The sequence below is a fragment of the Bos taurus genome, chromosome 5, assembly GCF_002263795.3.
Source record: "Bos taurus isolate L1 Dominette 01449 registration number 42190680 breed Hereford chromosome 5, ARS-UCD2.0, whole genome shotgun sequence".
NCBI lineage: Eukaryota > Metazoa > Chordata > Mammalia > Artiodactyla > Bovidae > Bos > Bos taurus.
In genome coordinates this window covers 49,445,971-49,462,787 of record NC_037332.1, presented here as the reverse complement: position 1 = coordinate 49,462,787, position 16,817 = coordinate 49,445,971, and the positions used below count along the sequence as shown (strand labels likewise).

The 16,817-nt window shown below is 40.8% G+C and overlaps 2 protein-coding genes across 5 annotated transcripts in view; one reads left to right on the top strand and one right to left on the bottom strand.

Annotated features, from left to right (window-relative positions):
• XPOT (exportin for tRNA) overlaps nucleotides 1-16,817 on the top strand; it is a 168,513-nt gene that overhangs the window by 25,956 nt on the left and 125,740 nt on the right. The gene's annotated exons all lie outside the window — the stretch shown is intronic.
• The window catches only part of C5H12orf56 (chromosome 5 C12orf56 homolog), an 80,208-nt gene continuing 69,079 nt past the window's right edge, over nucleotides 5,689-16,817 (bottom strand). The window contains exons 10-13 of the mRNA XM_002687653.5: nucleotides 16,586-16,660; nucleotides 15,984-16,058; nucleotides 13,112-13,290; nucleotides 5,689-9,998 (exon numbers count right to left, since the gene is read on the bottom strand). Coding sequence (XP_002687699.1) covers nucleotides 9,872-9,998; nucleotides 13,112-13,290; nucleotides 15,984-16,058; nucleotides 16,586-16,660 — 456 coding nt within the window. The 3' untranslated portion in view covers nucleotides 5,689-9,871. The remainder of the gene's footprint in view (nucleotides 9,999-13,111; nucleotides 13,291-15,983; nucleotides 16,059-16,585; nucleotides 16,661-16,817) is intronic.

Below are 16,817 nucleotides of genomic sequence, written 5' to 3'. Positions count from 1 at the left end.
TAAATAAAAATACAGATGATATGGCAAAAGTTTTGAAGGCTGTACTCAGTTTAGCTTAGAGAATTTAGCTTTTTAGAACAGAGACCCAGTTTTATTAATTTTGTACATCCTAAGTATCTAACTAACTCCAAATTAGTCCAACTAAATCCAAACTCTCTGGGATGGCGAGATCCTTGAAAATTGTGTGAAACTTCCCAAACCTCTGACAGACCACATTTAGACATTGTCGCCACATTGAGTGTCCCCAGCACATATGCCAAGGACAGATGGTGCTTTTTTCCCCTTCTCTCTCCCTGTCCATTATGACAAGTTGCTCCAGTTGGGGCTTGATAAATATGAAATAATGCTAATAATAGTCATCATCTGAAGGAATGAGAACTCAGAGTTGCCAGAATGCTGTCATTAGTATCCACTTCAACAGACCAGTCTCAGCAAATTTGTCTATAGGCCATTTTAGAGAAATATTTCTCCGCTTCCTTAAAAATCACTATTTTGTGGCATCTTTTCATTATTGCTAACACAGAACCATCTGAAGTCTCATTGGCAGCTGAATTTGGTCTTGAGACTTGGCGACGAGGAATCATTTTGTTGTGTAGCAAGCCCAAAGCATCATGCTAGCCAAATTATGTATCATACACTTACAAAACTGCTGTCCAGTCTTCCAGCTCCTCTGAGTAAATGTGGCCTTCTCAGAAGTTTCACCCCTCCTACCCAAAAATGACCTTGTATGCTCTCAAATATCAGAGAATCCTCAGTGTGATGAAACCTTTCACTCTATGTATTAATATTTCCTTTCTTACAGCCTGTGTTTTGAGGTGGTGTTTTGTTAATATGGGGGAGTCAGGGGAACCCCTGACGCTTCTGAGTCACAAAAGATCAGAACATGTCAAAAGTTTGGTTGAACCCCCAAAGCTTTACTCACATTAGACTGGATATGCTTCTCAACAAAGCCCGAGAAGCTTCTCTAAGTAGGTTTAACTTTTGCTTCTTAACTCCCACTGCTAAGGCACACATCTTTCCTGATCCTAAAATTCCACACCGAGACTGGCTTCTAACCAGGGTACAGATATACTTTATTACTTTATCATCCAAATGAGGACACTACTGAAAATATAGCAGAGGTGCTGGGGAAAAAAAAGCGTAAACCGTCCAGGGACACCATGATGTTAAGTCACCATACTTAAAACATGGTGAGCCCTTCAGCCTCTGCAGCAGAGCCTCTCAAATTGGGGTCTGAACTTCAGCTTGAAAGGCTGTGGAGTTTCTTAGCAAGTTTTAAGTTTCATTTTTATCTCAGTGGAATGCCTGTGTTTGCATTGTTTATGTTGGGCCATTGTTTGTCCCTAAGTGGGGGAACTTTGAGTGTCTTCAGCCAAAAAGAGAATAGAAGCAGGCACTTTCCTGGTGGTCCAGTGGTTAAGACTTCTTTGCCTTCCCAATGCAGGGAGCACCGTTTGATCCTTGGTTGGGGAACTAGAATCCCACATACTGCAGGGCGTGGCAAAAAATAAATAACACTGTGGCTGTGTAAATCAACCATATTTCAAAATTTTTCTTTTAATTTAAAAGAAAATTTAAAAAAATAGCAATACATTGGGGAAAAAAAAGAACACAAGCAGATTTCAAACATAGTGAAATGTTCAAGCGAAGGGACAGTCCGAGGTTAGCGTGGCCTGGTACGTAAAGATGCGTAGTAGTTCAGAAGAGCACAGTGAAATGTGATGCCAGGAGACTGAAGAACTTAAGGGCCTTTGTGATATATTCTACCATCTTCATTTTGCGAGGAGAGGTGAAGTTTGAGCAAAACATCACATGTGACATTGATATTAATTTACATTTAATTTTGTAAACTTTTAAATATACATTTGTGCTGATTTTATAAGAACATATGGGGGCTTCCCAGATGGCTCAGTTGGTAAAGAATACACCTGCAATGTAGGAGCCAGAGGAGCTGCAGGTTCGATCCCTGGGTCGGGGAGATACCGTGGCAGAGGACATGGCAACCCATTCCAGGATTCTTGCCCGGAGAATCCCCCAGAGGATGACAGAGGAGCCTGGTGGGCCTCAGTGCATGGGGTCACAAAGAGTCAGACACGACCTAAGCGACTGAGCACAAAAGAACAGTTTTCTCACACCTAGATTTATGTTAGTACATATTAAAGAAGGCTGACAACAAAAATTAATTTAATTTTGAAGATCAGCAGGAATTAAAAGTTTATCAATCAAAACTCCTAGAGCAGTTGTTTTTCTGTCTTCCTTGTCCAATTTTGCCCCCTGGTGGTTATAGTTGGGAATAGATGTAAAATGTTTAGTTGCCAAGTAGTGTTTGACTCTTGCGACCCCCATGGACTGTAGCCCACCAGTCTCCTCTGTCACTGAGATTTCCCAGGCAAGAATACTGGAGTGGGTTGCCATCTCTTTCTCCAAGGGATCTTCCCTACCCAGGAACAGAACCCATGTCTCCTGCATTGGCAGGTGGATTCTTCACCATGGAGCCACCTGTGAAGCCCCAGGATATAAAATACTCCCTTTATAAATGAGTCCTTTCCAAATTCATTTGCAGGTTAGCTGTGCTGAAGACAGAGTAATTTCCATGTAGGAACAATGTTCTAAATAATGGCTAATATTGCAGAATAGCCCACAGAACCCCACAGTGGCCCTCTTCCACTTGATCTACACCCTCCACCTCCTGTACTGCCCTGCTGCTTCTGCTAAGTCACTTGAGTCATGTCCCATTCTCTGTGACCCCATGGCCTGTAGCCCACCAGCCTCCTCTATCCATGGGATTCTCTGCAAGAATACTGGAGTGGGTTGCCATTTCCTTCTCCAGGGGATCTCCCCAACCTGGGGGTCGAACCTGTGTCTCTTTTGTCTCCTGCGCTGGCAGGCAGGTTCTGTACCACTCGCAGCACCTGGGAAGCCTCTACCATCCTCCTTGCTGGCAAAACACACCACTAACCACTGTCACCACCACTGCCACTAACTGCTCCGTCTGCGTCACCACCACAAGTGGAAAGAGGAAGGAAGGGAATTAGTGGCTCCATCAAATCCAGCATCTTTATTTATAAGCACAACTTATGCCCTGAAATCCTACACCTCTCCTGGTGTCTTCAAAGGAGTGGACCACCCAGAAGGAAACTTAACGGTCCCCTTTGCCTCTCAGAATCTTAGGGCAAATATTAACCTTGCTTTCTTTTCTCTTGTTCCACCTCTAGCCCCTTAATTCTGCAAAGTCACCTTCCAAGTAGAAGACAACAAGAAAGGAAAAGAAAAATAGAAAAACAAAAGGAAAGAAAACCCTTTGCCCCAAGGTTTTTCCTAAACCCAGAAACCAGAGATCTCTGATATATAACCAGTACACCTTCAAAACCTTATCTCCTCCAAGTTGTATAACTTCCTCATCAGTCCCTTCTAGGGACTGGCTCAGAGATCAAGGGTTGAAGGCAGAAGCGGTGTTGGTCCTCCTGGTGTTCATCATACACTGTCAGCACTGAAGTCGTCAGCTGTTATTTGTGCTGTGAGATTCCAAGGGCTCCTCCCCAGTAAGGGACAGTGACAGTGTGCACCCTGTTGTGCTTAGACAAATACAAATCCCATTTTAAAAGGATCAGAATTCTGTGGGATACTGTCTAATCCATTTAAAATGACAAAAGGGAAAATGATTTTATGATTTTAGCCATGTTTAGCCAACTTTTAAGGACTTCCCTGGTGGCTCAGACGATAAAGCGTCTGTCTACAATGAGGGAGATCCAGGTTCGATCCCTGGGTCAGGAAGATACCCTGGAGAAAGAAATGGCAACCCACTCCAGTAATATTGCCTGGAAAATCCTGTGGATGGAGGAGCCTGGTAGACTACAGTCCATGGGGTCGCAAAGAGTCGGACACGACTGAGCGACTTCACTCACTCAGCCAACTTTTAGAAAAAAGTTGGAAGAACAGATAAGTAAAATACTTGTGCTGGTTAGAGTGCTTGATTGTGGCAAATGATCTAATTTGGAATTACACTAACATTGATAGAATGTATTTAAAATAAATGAAAATGTCCTTGTTCTGTTTACCCATTGCTACATAATAAACCACCTCAAAACTTAGAGGCTTAAAATCACACTTATTTTTTTTTTAAAGATAAGCTCATAGAATCAGAGGGTAGAAAGTGGTTGCTAGGGGCTGGGATGGGGAAATAGGGAGAGGTTGGTACGTCTCCAAACTTTTAAGGGTATAAACACTTTCAATTATGAGATGAATAAGGTCTGAGTACCTGATGTGTAAAAACACACACACACGCACAAAAAAACTTCCCTGGTGGCTCAGACGGTAAAGCGTGTGTCTACGATGCGGGAGACCCGGGTTCGACCCCTGGGTTGGGAAGATCCCTTGGAGAAGGAAATGGCAATCCACTCCAGTACTGTTGCCTGGAAAATCCCATGGACAGAGAGGCCTGGTAGGCTATAGTCCATGGGGTCGCAGAGTCGGACACGACTGAGCGACTTCACGTTCACGTTCACCTGATGTGTAACATGGTCACCGTAGCTGATAACACTGTATTATATAATTGAAATTTGCTAAGACAGTAGCGCTTGAATGGTTCCCCTGCCCTTCAAAAAAAAAAAAAGATACCTATGGGAGGTAAGGGATGGATTAACTTGAGTGGGGGTGAGGGGTGAGGGTGGGGAAAATCCCTTCACAGAGTACAAGAATATCAAGTCATCACATTGTTTACTTTAACTGCCTTACAGATTTATTAGTCAATTATACCTCAGTAAAGCTGGAGAAAATCCAACCCTTTATTATATCTCATAATTCTGTGGCTTGCCTGGGTGGTTCTTCTAGAAGTCTTACTTGGGGCCTTTTCATGAGTTTGCTGTTATGTGGCAGCTGGGGCTGGCGCTCCTGTCTGTGGTCTCCTTCTACATGTTTCTTTAGCCCATGCTAAACTCAGCATAGATTAGGCACTTTGTAGAGTAGCCAGATATTGGGATAGCACTATCCCAGATGTTGGGATATAGTCATGAATAAGACGAATGCGGGCCAGACCCTCATGAAGCTTACATTCTTAAACTCCTGCATTGCAGGAAATAAGTAAGTAAACAAATATAAAGTGAAGTAAGTGATTGGGAGGCCACTTTGGAGTGATCGGAAAAGCCCTTTTTGAAGTGACACTTGACAATCTGGAGGCGCGGTGGGGGGGTGGGGGGATGGGGGGGAAGCATTTGCTAGTGCAAGTGTCCAAGCCTTGAAAGAACTTGGAGGTTTAAAGGAAAACCATAAAAGGCCCATGTGCTTAGGGAGTAGTGAATGAGAAGACTGATTGGATTAGGTCACAAAGGTAGTCAAAGTTCAGGTCATTAAGAGTCCTGAAAGCCATGGTAAGGACTTTGGATTTCATCTTGGGTAATGAGAAGAAAAGAGGTTTAAAGTCATAAATTGTATTGATTTCCTTGTTCAAAAGAATAGTCCACTCTCACCTTAGAGAAGGGTTTTGTAGGAGTCAGGGTGAAAACAAGGTAATGAAATAGTTTATTGCATTAGGTGATGGAGGTTTGGACAAAAATAGAGTAATTATGAGGAGTCAGTAGGTTATTCATATATTTCGAAGGAATTTCCAATAAGCGCTGCTGACGGATTGTGTTTGGAGGATGAAGAGAAAGGAGAAAACACAAAGGTCTCCCAACTGTCTCTTTTTTTTTTTGACTTTTTTAAATTTTATTTTATTTTTAAACTTTACAATATTGTATTAGTTTTGCCAAATATCAAAATGAATCTGCCACAGGTATACCTGTGTTCCCCATCCTGAACCCTCCTCCCTCCTCCCTCCCCATACCCTCCCTCTGGGTCGTCCCAGCGCACCAGCCCCAAGCATCCAGTATCGTGCATCGAACCTGGACTGGCGACTCGTTTCATACATGATATTATACATGTTTCAATGCCATTCTCCCTAATCTCCCCACCCTCTCCCTCTCCCACAGAGTCCATGAGACTGATCTATACATCAGTGTCTCTTTTGCTGTCTCATACACAGGGTTATTGTTACCATCTTTCTAAATTCCATATATATGCGTTAGTATACTGGTAGGCTGAATGAAGTAAAATTCACTGAGGAGGAGCAGACTGGTGGAAGAACAGATTTCTTTATTTGGGCAGAAGGCAGGAAAGAAAATTTTAAATTCTATTTGAACATTTTAAATTATATTATGCCCACTTAATAATTTGTAATTGAACTGTTAATACATGATTTAAGGTTCACCCAAATCTGTGCAAGAATAAGCCATGTTATAACAAAGTGCCATACTACCTGGAAAATTAGAATTAATGACATGTATTTAAAGTATAAGTTCTTAAAGTGAGTTAGTGTTTCTAAAGTTTAGAGTTAGGATAATTGCTACCATCGATTGAGGGATTTTTTATTTGTTTGAACCATATGAGATTGCAGATATTGATAATTTTGAACCTGAAAATGGCAATGCCATATGGTTTGTCTCTGTATTCTGGCCATAGAACTATTTGTTTATATATGAATGAATGAGTATTCACAAAAACCCTTAAGGTAGACTTTCTATTAACTTATGCTTGACAAAATGGAAGTTCTGAAAAAAGTTAAATAACCTGCTGAAAGTCAGATAACAAGTAGATGGGCAAGAATCAAAACAAGGTCTTGCTGACAAAGCATCTGGACTCTCGGTCACAAGGTTATACCACCCCTATTTCCAGCCAGAATCATTCTGCCTTCCTCTCAATGTAAAAATCTTTAGGTCCAAAAGACAGATGTACAGGCACAGAGTGCTTGGTCTGATGGGATGAAGAATTGCTGACTGTCTTCCTCCTACAGGGAGCCAAGTTCAGGTGGAACTTACAAGTCAGTATTGCATTTTAGAAGTAAATATAGTGAACAAAAAGAAATCAGAGTGAGTTAATACTATTAAAGTTTGCTCAGAAATTCCCATTAAATTCATTTTTTCAAGAAATTTCCAGCTTCTACATTTATCACTGAAACCTCTCTACTACACAAATACATTAAATAGAAAACAAGTGATTCTAACCTCAGAGAAAATACAATGCCACTGGCTGAAACATATCACCAGTCAACAAGCTGTGACCACTTTTCGCAAATGCCTTATAGCATGTTTAATACCATACTTAATACCATACTCAGGCATTTCTATACACCGAAAAGTGGCACTACCAGTGAGTGAGAGTCAGTGTGGAAATAAGTAAAATACATCATCAATCAGAGAGACTTTAGGCTTTTCCCTCTTAACATAGTTTCTGGATTATCTAGATTTCACTAAAATGAAGAAACTCTTCATATGTGTATTCTCACCCTGTCTATAATCAATTAGGAACACTATAAGGACAGAATGGCAAAGTCTGCTTGATCAGTTAGTAATTAGCTGTTTAAATCAAAGGTTAAAAAAAGTTTACATGACTGAAAATCTTTCTGTCCACCCTTGGGAAGAATATTTCCCACACAGCTCTTGTGTTGTGAATGTCAATTAGAGTCTACAGTCCTTGGTGATGAGCAGTAGAAATAGTCACCTAATGAAATCATACTCCTGCTGATATAAAACTGAATTTTCAGTATAATAATGAAATGAATCTGTTCTTCATTGCTGTATAGATTAGGGGCTGAGTATAATAGCTAGTCCCCAAATTGGTCCTGGAAATAAGGGCAGTACTTACTAATCTCTAAGTTCTCAGCCAGCTTTGATAGTAGTTTAATAAGTACCAAAACCTAAAACTTCCCAGGTGGCTCAGTGGTAAAGAATCTGCCTGCCATTTCAGGAGACACAGGAGACATGGGTTCGATCCCTAGGTAGGGAAGATCTCCTAATGGGGAAAATGGCAACCCACTCCAGTATTTCTTGCCTGGATAATCCCATGGACAGAGGAGCCTGGCAAGCTACAGTCCATGGGGTCACACACATGGGGTCACAGACATGACTCAGCAACTGAGCACGCATGCACTGAATCCTTACTACTTCCATATACCATGCTACGTGCTTACACAATACCTTTTCATTTAAATCTGACAACCCTCTGGGATAGGTTATATTTTTGTTTTGATTAAGGCTTAGAGACGTTACGGAGAAGGCAATGGCACCCCACTCCAGTACTCTTGCCTGGAAAATCCCATGGATGGAGGAGCCTGGAAGGCTGCAGTCCATGGGGTTGCTGAGGGTTGGACACAACTGAGCGACTTCACTTTCACTTTTCACTTTCATGCATTGGAGAAGGAAATGGCAACCCACTCCAGTGTTCTTGCCTGGAGAATCCCAGGGACGGGGGAGCCTGGTGGGCTGCCGTCTATGGGGTCGCACAGAGTCGGACACGACTGAAGTGACTTAGCAGTAGCAATAGAGACGTTAAGTAACTTGCCAAGGTCCAAAACTAATGGGAGAGAAGAGGCAACATGGACAAGAAGGCACGTGGGAAAGAGACCCCCAAGCCCTCTCCAGAGCCTCGCCACGCCTAGCCCAAGGCCAGGGCACTGCCTGGAAGCCGAGGCAGAGCTGAGTCAGTCCTTTTGTCATTCTGCAGGCTCCACACTCATCAGTAGTCAGCCTACTGTCCCATCATTTTTCCAGTTTCAAGTGTTGCTTGCCTTTGTCCTAAGAATCTTTTCAAATTCTCCTGTTTAACAATCTCTTGGGAATAACCCCTCATCTGACAGCCTGGGACACTCATAAACAGCATTTTGCTCCCTTTCTGCCCCTAGATTAGAAAGCTTAGAAGACTTATAATCTTGGATGGGTGACAGTGCAGAAGGCTCAGACACTTTCTGGGGCAATGGTGATGACAGCCAGGAGGAAAATGCTTAGTCCAAAGAAAACAGTATTGTTGAAATCAATGTACAACCAGGCACTGAGCCAGAGTAACAGAGGAATGCACTGCCCATTACAGAATGCTAAGAAGTGTCTCATCACAGGCAAAGAATGTCAGAGCTGGAAGACAACTTGAGAACAAGTTCTACCTAGCCTTTCACATGGTAGAGTAGGCCCTGAAATGAGATCTGGCTTTCTCCAGGTCAAATAGCCGGTTAGTGGCTTAGCCAGAACCAGGAATCAGATGTCCTGAGTTTAACTCTCTCTCTCCACTGCACAGCACAGGCAAGTCTGGCTTGGGAGCTCTTTTTTTGGTGCTGGATTCTTCTCTGATTCTCCCTTAAGTAAGGTGAATGGAGGACCCAGTTCTTGAGTTCTTAGAAACCCAACTCCAATAGTTCAGCAGGGATGCCAAAGTGAAGGTTTTTGTTGGATTAGTTTACTGCCATAAGATATAGTAAGACATTTTAGAAATAACTGGAAGAGCCATAACTGCTTATACACAGTTTCTCTTTCATAGAAACGCTACGAGACTGCTCTCATTAGCCCCAGGTTCGTTTAAGAGTGGCAGAATGCATTTAGTTTTGTTGAAGCAAGTCTAAGCTTCTTTCCCCATGGTAAGTGAGGAACTGACCTTTCTTACAGCTATGCCTAGGTTCTTCTGCTCCTTCTTCCATGAATATTTATATCACTAGAATTTTTACAGGTGGTGTCATCCTGTTGCCCAGTATTTACACTCCCCACAATATATTTTTGGATATGTCGGTGGCTTCATGCCAGTCACCATTATTACACCAAAACTCATCAGGTGCACTTTGTACACTTGCTCTTCATAGGTTTCTGTTTCTTTTATGTCTTTAGAAACTTTTTCTTTTGGAAAAATGCTAGTCTTCAGCAACACTTTATGTCATTGTATTGAACAGTTTCTTTTTAAAGACTTCTCTCAGAGAGGTATTGAGGGAACCTTCAAATAAGATCTTTTTTGTAGAATACAGGAATAGCTGTATTTCTAATAAATATTAAGTTGACTTCCAATTAACATTTTATGCTCATTAACATTTCACAGATTGTTTCTGTTCAACCAATTTCAGAACTTCATGGAAAAGTTGAGTGGTAGGTTGGGTAATAGGGTAACATAATGGGAGCCTTTTTTCCAATGCTGGCATGTGAATAAAGTACCTGCAAATCATAAAAAGAAACAAAATAGAGAGCTTTAAAAACAAGACTTTTCACACCAGTCACATCATTAAATACATACTTACTGGCATAGGGCTGTTGAGTGTGGGAGTTTAACCCACAAGACTACCAACACTTAACCCTCCAATCTCCTCCATTTGTGACCTAGAAGACCTCTGCTATGTGAGTCTTTCAGCTCACTGAAGCACTTTACTTCAGCAAAGAAAGTGAATTGCATTAATAATGTATCAGTTATCAAAGCATCAATAAGGAAGCTAGGACTGTCCTCACCACGGTGTGAGCTGAGGCTCCTGCCTCTCATTTTCACAGGCCACACACAGTGGGGAGTTGAAATGAGTCAAGCTGGGGTGAGTGAAGCTTGGCCCCCCACTAGGACCAAGTCGAGGGAAGAGGAGACTTTGTCCCCACGGCCTCAGTGAAGTACAGTTGACCCTTGAACAACATGGGTTTGAACTGCGTGGATCCACTTGGGCTTGGATTTTTTTCAGTAAGTGTATATAAATATAGGTGTAGAACACTGTGCACAGACCTGTGTTGAAGTGGATAGCCTGTCCTTACGTAGGCATGAGGTGATGCTTAATATAAAACTGATAATGTGTGAGTTCTCATATTACTGTTTATAACTTTGTTTTCAAAGACTTACATACCATACAGTATGCTTCTCTTTCTTGTAATTGGAGAAACTGTATCAGCCTATCACCACACGTGTTTTTTTTTAAGTAACAATGCTTCCAATACTATATTATGAATATAGTGTGTGCCATAAACATGTTTTTACGATTCATTCATTATTGTATAAGCCAGGTTACCATGAAGTGATCATATTGCTGCTGCTTTGTTACCAGTGCATGAACCATTATGCCTGTACATAAACATAAATTTCTTTTTCACATTATCTTTTCATTTCTTTTGCCTAGTGATTGTAATATATGTAACATCTACAGTGCTTTGTACCATATAAGACAAATTAATGTAGATACATATAGATAGACAGTTCATCTTTTAAAGACAACATGAACTTCCTGTATCAATAAATATGATTTTCTTAATAATATTTTCTCTAGCTGACTTAATTATAAGAATGCAGTATAAGATACGTATAACATACAAAATATGTATTAATAAACTTTATGTTATCAGAATGGCTTCTGGTCAAAAGTCGGCTATTCGTTAATTTTAGGTGGAGTCAAAAGTTATATATGGATTTTCAGCTATGTAGGGTGTGGCACCCCTAGCTACAACACTGTGCAAGGATCAGCTACTATAGGAAAAAACCAGGGAAGAGACAAAAGTAAGAAAATCTTTAGCTAGACTCTTGGACGGCTTCAAGCATTGCTTCTCAGCCCTGGACGCACATTAGCATCACCTAGAGAGTTTATTTTAAACACCAGTGCCCAGGCGCCACCCCAGACAAACTGAACAGTTACAACATTTCTGTATGTGAGTCTTGGGTGTCACATGTAGGAAGGATAACACTAGGGACAAAGAGAGGAGACAGTGGCAAACTGAACAGTGCATTATCTACCTAAGAGGCCAGCTGCTTTTGAGCCCTGGCCAACTATTTTCATGTAGGCATGTGACACTATAGTTGCCATTGTTCTGATTTTTAAATGTGCATAACTATTTTTAAGACATTGATTTATGTGACCCATGCTACAACATGGATGAACCTTGGAAACATCATGCTAAGTGAAAGACACCAGACACAAAGGCCTATGTTGTGTGATTCCATTTGTATGGAATGTCCAGAACAGGCAAATCCACAGAGACGGAGAGTAGATTAGCGGTTGCCGGGTGCTGGGGTGTGACAGCTTCATGGGTAACAGGCTTCTTTGGGAGTGATGAAAATGTTCTGCAATTAGATAGGGGTGGTGGTTGCACAACACTGTGAAATGTATTAAAAGCCACTGAGGGAATTCCCTGGTGATCCAGTGGTTAAGACTCTGTGCTTCCAATGCAAGTGGCCTGAGTTCGATCCCGCATCCCACATGGTGCAACCAAAACAAAAAAGTAAAAATAATAATAAAGTCTTGGCAGTTCCTAGAAGTCCAGTGATTAGGAATCAATACTTTCACTGCTGTAGGCCTGGGTCAAAAAATAGTCTTTAAAAATAAAAAAGCCACTGAATTGCACTCTTTAAAATGTTTAAAATGGTGAATTTCATGCTATATGAATTTTCCTTCAAAAAAAGTGAGGAAAAAATTAGGTCCTGGGCACCAACTCATAGTGGGGCAACCAAAACCCTTTTATGGGGACCAGAATAGAACCTCTGCTATAAAACCACATGGAGGAAAAACAGGACTGACACTGGCCTGTACAATTGTTTAAAGCAAATCTTTAGGCCACAGTACATGCCTTCCCATCCATGTATGTTTGTCTCCATCCAAAGTAATAACAAAGCTGTGCCTGCTGTACCCTTTTCATCTTAAGTTAGACACAACCTGGATTTTGTTTTGTTTTTCCCTTTAAAGGTGCTAATGCAAAGCTATACCGCTAAGAGCATTTGGCTTTGCCGGCCTATAAATAGAAGTAGGAACTCCCGAGGTGCAGAACAAGCTGGCTGATGAAACAACGCGCTCTACTGTTCTTTCTTACTGTTTTGTTATTGAATGTAAGAGAAGGGTAAATGAAACAACAAAAAAGAAAACCCTAATTCCTGCATTCATCATTCCTCCCTTATCAATTGTTTTTCTTTCCCAATGACTGGGTTAATTCACAGCCAATTATATTGTCTCCTTCAGTAGGGTTTCTTACTTTCAGTTACTCACATGTTAAAATCATTACCAGTTCTGCGAAGTAGATGCTGGCTGCGATAAAGACAGTGAATGAGAAACAGTTCTTCCCAGAGAGCTTTGATGCTTCACTGGTCTCTTCTGGCCTAGGAATGCACTTCAAGTGGCAATAGTTCTTAGACACCCTCCCACCCCAAATCCTGCCTTACCACAGTAAGGTAACTGTGTTATCAAAGTAAAATGTTAAAAACAAACATTAGAATTTCCTGCTTAATCTTCTAACTATTGGGCTGTGTTGTCGTTTTGCATGAAAATAAAAAATGAGTGGATTTTGTGGAAGATGAGAGTCAGACTTTTTCTTACCTGAATTCTTCTCTGTAGTTGTTCCTAATATACTCAGCTAAAGTCTTGCTGTACTGCAGGCAGCTCTTGAGGATGTAAAACTGCTGGTACAACAAAACCGCTCGGCCAGGACTTAGCAGCTGAAATGAAGCTGAAAGGCCCTTCACCACTTGTTTCACAATACTGGCCACAAAAGTAATCTAGACAAGGGAAACACAGTTACACACGCACGGCATGCCACCTGCAAGGGCCACCTGCTTAGCCGGAACCTCAACTAGAAATCTAGGCTGAAGTCCTTGCCACCCTGCCACCCGATGCCCTTGCATTGTGCTATTTCTTACTGAGTTAGTACTAAGAGAGCACCAGACCATAGACTGACTGGGTTTGCCAGTTGCCCCCCTAAAATCTGGATCAGAACTAGACCTGACTGTCAAAGGAGTTTGACTCCAAAGCAGAAGGAGAACATTGGAAGCATAAATTTAGGCTACTGTAAAAAACAGAAAGGAATACTACTACCCTTTCAGGCTCTAACCAGAAGGTCATTCTGGATGCTCATTAAATTAGCACTGACAAAATTTCCCTTTTCTATTCACGTGGCTATTGACCCTTCCTAAGTAAGGCAGGTGATCTGAAGTTTCCCCAACCCAGATCCATTTACACATATTGACTAAATATTGTGTCAGGAAAATGTAGATTGAGATCAGAGAGTCTGGAGCAGAGAAACAAAGCAATGCCCATTTGGGAATTAAATTTTTAATTTCTTTAGCATCTTGCTGTAATCAAGAAAGAGAATCAGCCAGAGCTGACTGGCATGCAGGTATATTCAATGATTCCACCAGTTTCCCTGCTTGCAAATTTCTCTCAAATGGTCTGTTTCTACCCATACTCTTTAGAAATAGGTTAATACTGAAGTTTTCAACACTGTTTGTGGTCCTTTTGCCATCTTTCATCCTGACATGCTTTATGGTCACAGGCTGGCCACATACTCAGCTCAGTTCCTTTGGTGAACCAACCCTAGAGGTTGATAAGAAAACTTTCCTGTCGCTTGGAGTTCTTAGGACCCCAAATTTCACACAATAGTTTAGATGATGAGGTCTGCAAACACCCCACACAAAAAGTAAGGGTCTTGCATCATGCACATATGAACTACTATCGCTGGGAGTGACTGTAACTTTACAACACTCTTTGAAGTGGGGCTGAGACTGGTTAGAGTCTATGTCTGCTAAAGGACCCAGATTCCTGGCTCAACCTCTGTATAAGGCAGTTGGCTGTACTACTGACAAGTGTACCCTTTGACTGCAGTCAGGTTTTTATACATATATGTCACAGAGATCTGGCAATTGGATTCCCTAAGACAGACTCAATATCAAAATAGCTCAAAGCAGGAAACCACTGACGGTTAAAAGAAGCATGTTCATGTATGGAAGGAGAACATAATACTACATGTCAATCCTCTATTAGCAACAAAAATTTAGTTTGCATTACTACCTTTTGAAAAGATTTCCAATTAAATCTATGTTGACTACACAGACAAATACATGAATGAATAAAGGGAAAGTAAGTTTGGGGAGATGAGAAGAGATTAATGGATAAAGCCTTTCTTAGAGTTAATTCAGCAGATATTTTATTTAACATCTATTATGTGCCTGGCACAAAACACAGAGCTCCTACCCTTATGGCCCCTGGAGTTTGGGAAGGAAGACATTGTATCAATCATGATAGACTAGATTATGTGATGGTAGTAAATCTCACAAAATATCAATGCTTTGTTTAACACAAGGAACGTTTATTATTTGCTCATACTGTATGTTCCTTAAGGATCGGTAGGGGTTTCTGCTCATTGTAGTCACTGGTCCACATTCCAGAACCAACCTAATTTCAAGTGGGTAGGGAAGTGTACTGCTACTACTTGCCTGAAAGGAGAGAAACCCAGAATATATATGGACACTAATGGCTACCACAAGACAGAATCAAATAATAACACAGTGTAGACTGCAACAGTAACAAGTCCTATGTAGAAAAGGAAAAAGTCGCCATGCTCTGACAATGTGTGCCTGTGATGGAAGAATCTGATATAATCAGAATGAGAGAATCATCACCTCCACCCCACACAAGCAAGGGGCACTGAGGCCTGAGGATGAGTAGGAGTTAATTAGGTGTAAAAAGAAGAAAAAAGCACTTCAAGCAGACAGACAGAGGGAATGGTAAAGACCATGTGATGGAGTTGGGAGTATCAGGGTGGGCAGTGGGTATGAGACCCACATAGCTGGCAGAGTGAGGGACCAAATGAGGCTGTAGGGTTATAACATGCACAGCCTTGTAGGCCATATTCAAGTTTCTAGTCTTCATTTGTTGTCTTCATTTATTATGAGCACGTGATTTAAAGCAAGTGATGACATAATCAGATTTTTTATTTTGAATAGATTCCTTTGACTGTAGTTTGGTGGAAGGACAGGACAGACCATGTAGATGCAATTAGAGTGTCAAGGAGAGAGGTGGTGATACCACAGACCAGGATGGCGGCTGCCAGGACAGAGTGGCCTCAGCACTAAAAGTGTGCTACTCATACTCGCCAACTCACACTCACTGTTTAAGATGAATGTTCGTGTTTTTCACTTAATTATACAGCCAGTGTTTTAAAATTCTATTTTCTACGTATATCTTAGGGCTTTTCATTAAATAAAAATCACATTTAAGATGTTATTTCAATATCTTAAACATTCAGGCCCCAAATAGAAAAGTATTTTATTTTGACTAATAAAATTATCAAATGTACATTTTCTTCTGTTTTATAAACTTGACCCCTTATAGAGAAATAGTCATTAATTAAGCACAAGAGCATCTGTTTCATCAGCCTTGAGTGATAGTTTTTCTGCTTCTAGAAGGTACTTACTATGGGAGGACAACTTTGTAAAAAGGACATTATCCAGCTAATAGCAAACTTTGTTGACTCCAATCCAATATTTCCCTAAAAAAAAAATGCAAGGAAATAAGCAAGTTATATTCATGAAGTTAAAACATAGCTAAAAAGATATTCCTTTTCAAATATATTTTATCCTGATTAATCAGATCTTTAAGATGAGTATTTAGGAACATAAGCTAGATGAACACTTAAGAGCAATAGTAGTCCTATCATTTACATCACCCAATTTTGGAGATTATCTCTAATACAAGCATTTTAATTATAGAATATATATATATATATCATATAACAGGGCTTCCCAGGTGGCTTGGTGGTAAAGAATTAGCCTGCCAATACAGGAGACACGGGTTTGATTCCTGAGTTATAAAGATCCCCTGGAGAAGAAAATGGCAGCCCGCTCCAGTATTCGTGCCTGGGAAATACCATGGACAGAGGAGCCTTGAAGGCTACCATGCATAGGGTCACGAAAGAGTCAGATGTGACTTAATGACTCAACAACAACAGTATATATCATACAATGATCATGACATACAAGATAATGACACAAAGTATGTATAATAAAACCATTGTACCTGCTGAAAGACAAGAAGTATCTCATACAAAAGTGCTGTAGCTGTATCTGTATATTCCAGGATAAGCTTCTGTAACTAGAATTTTAAATAGTAATCAATGTAGTATCATTGGCAGAGCCAGAAAATAATCATTTCTTCTGGTTCTCCTTAGGTATTTATAAAAAGAATTTATGATCAGTAGAAAGTATTAGTGTGGTTAATTTTCTTGTTCTGTTTGATTCAATCATTCTCA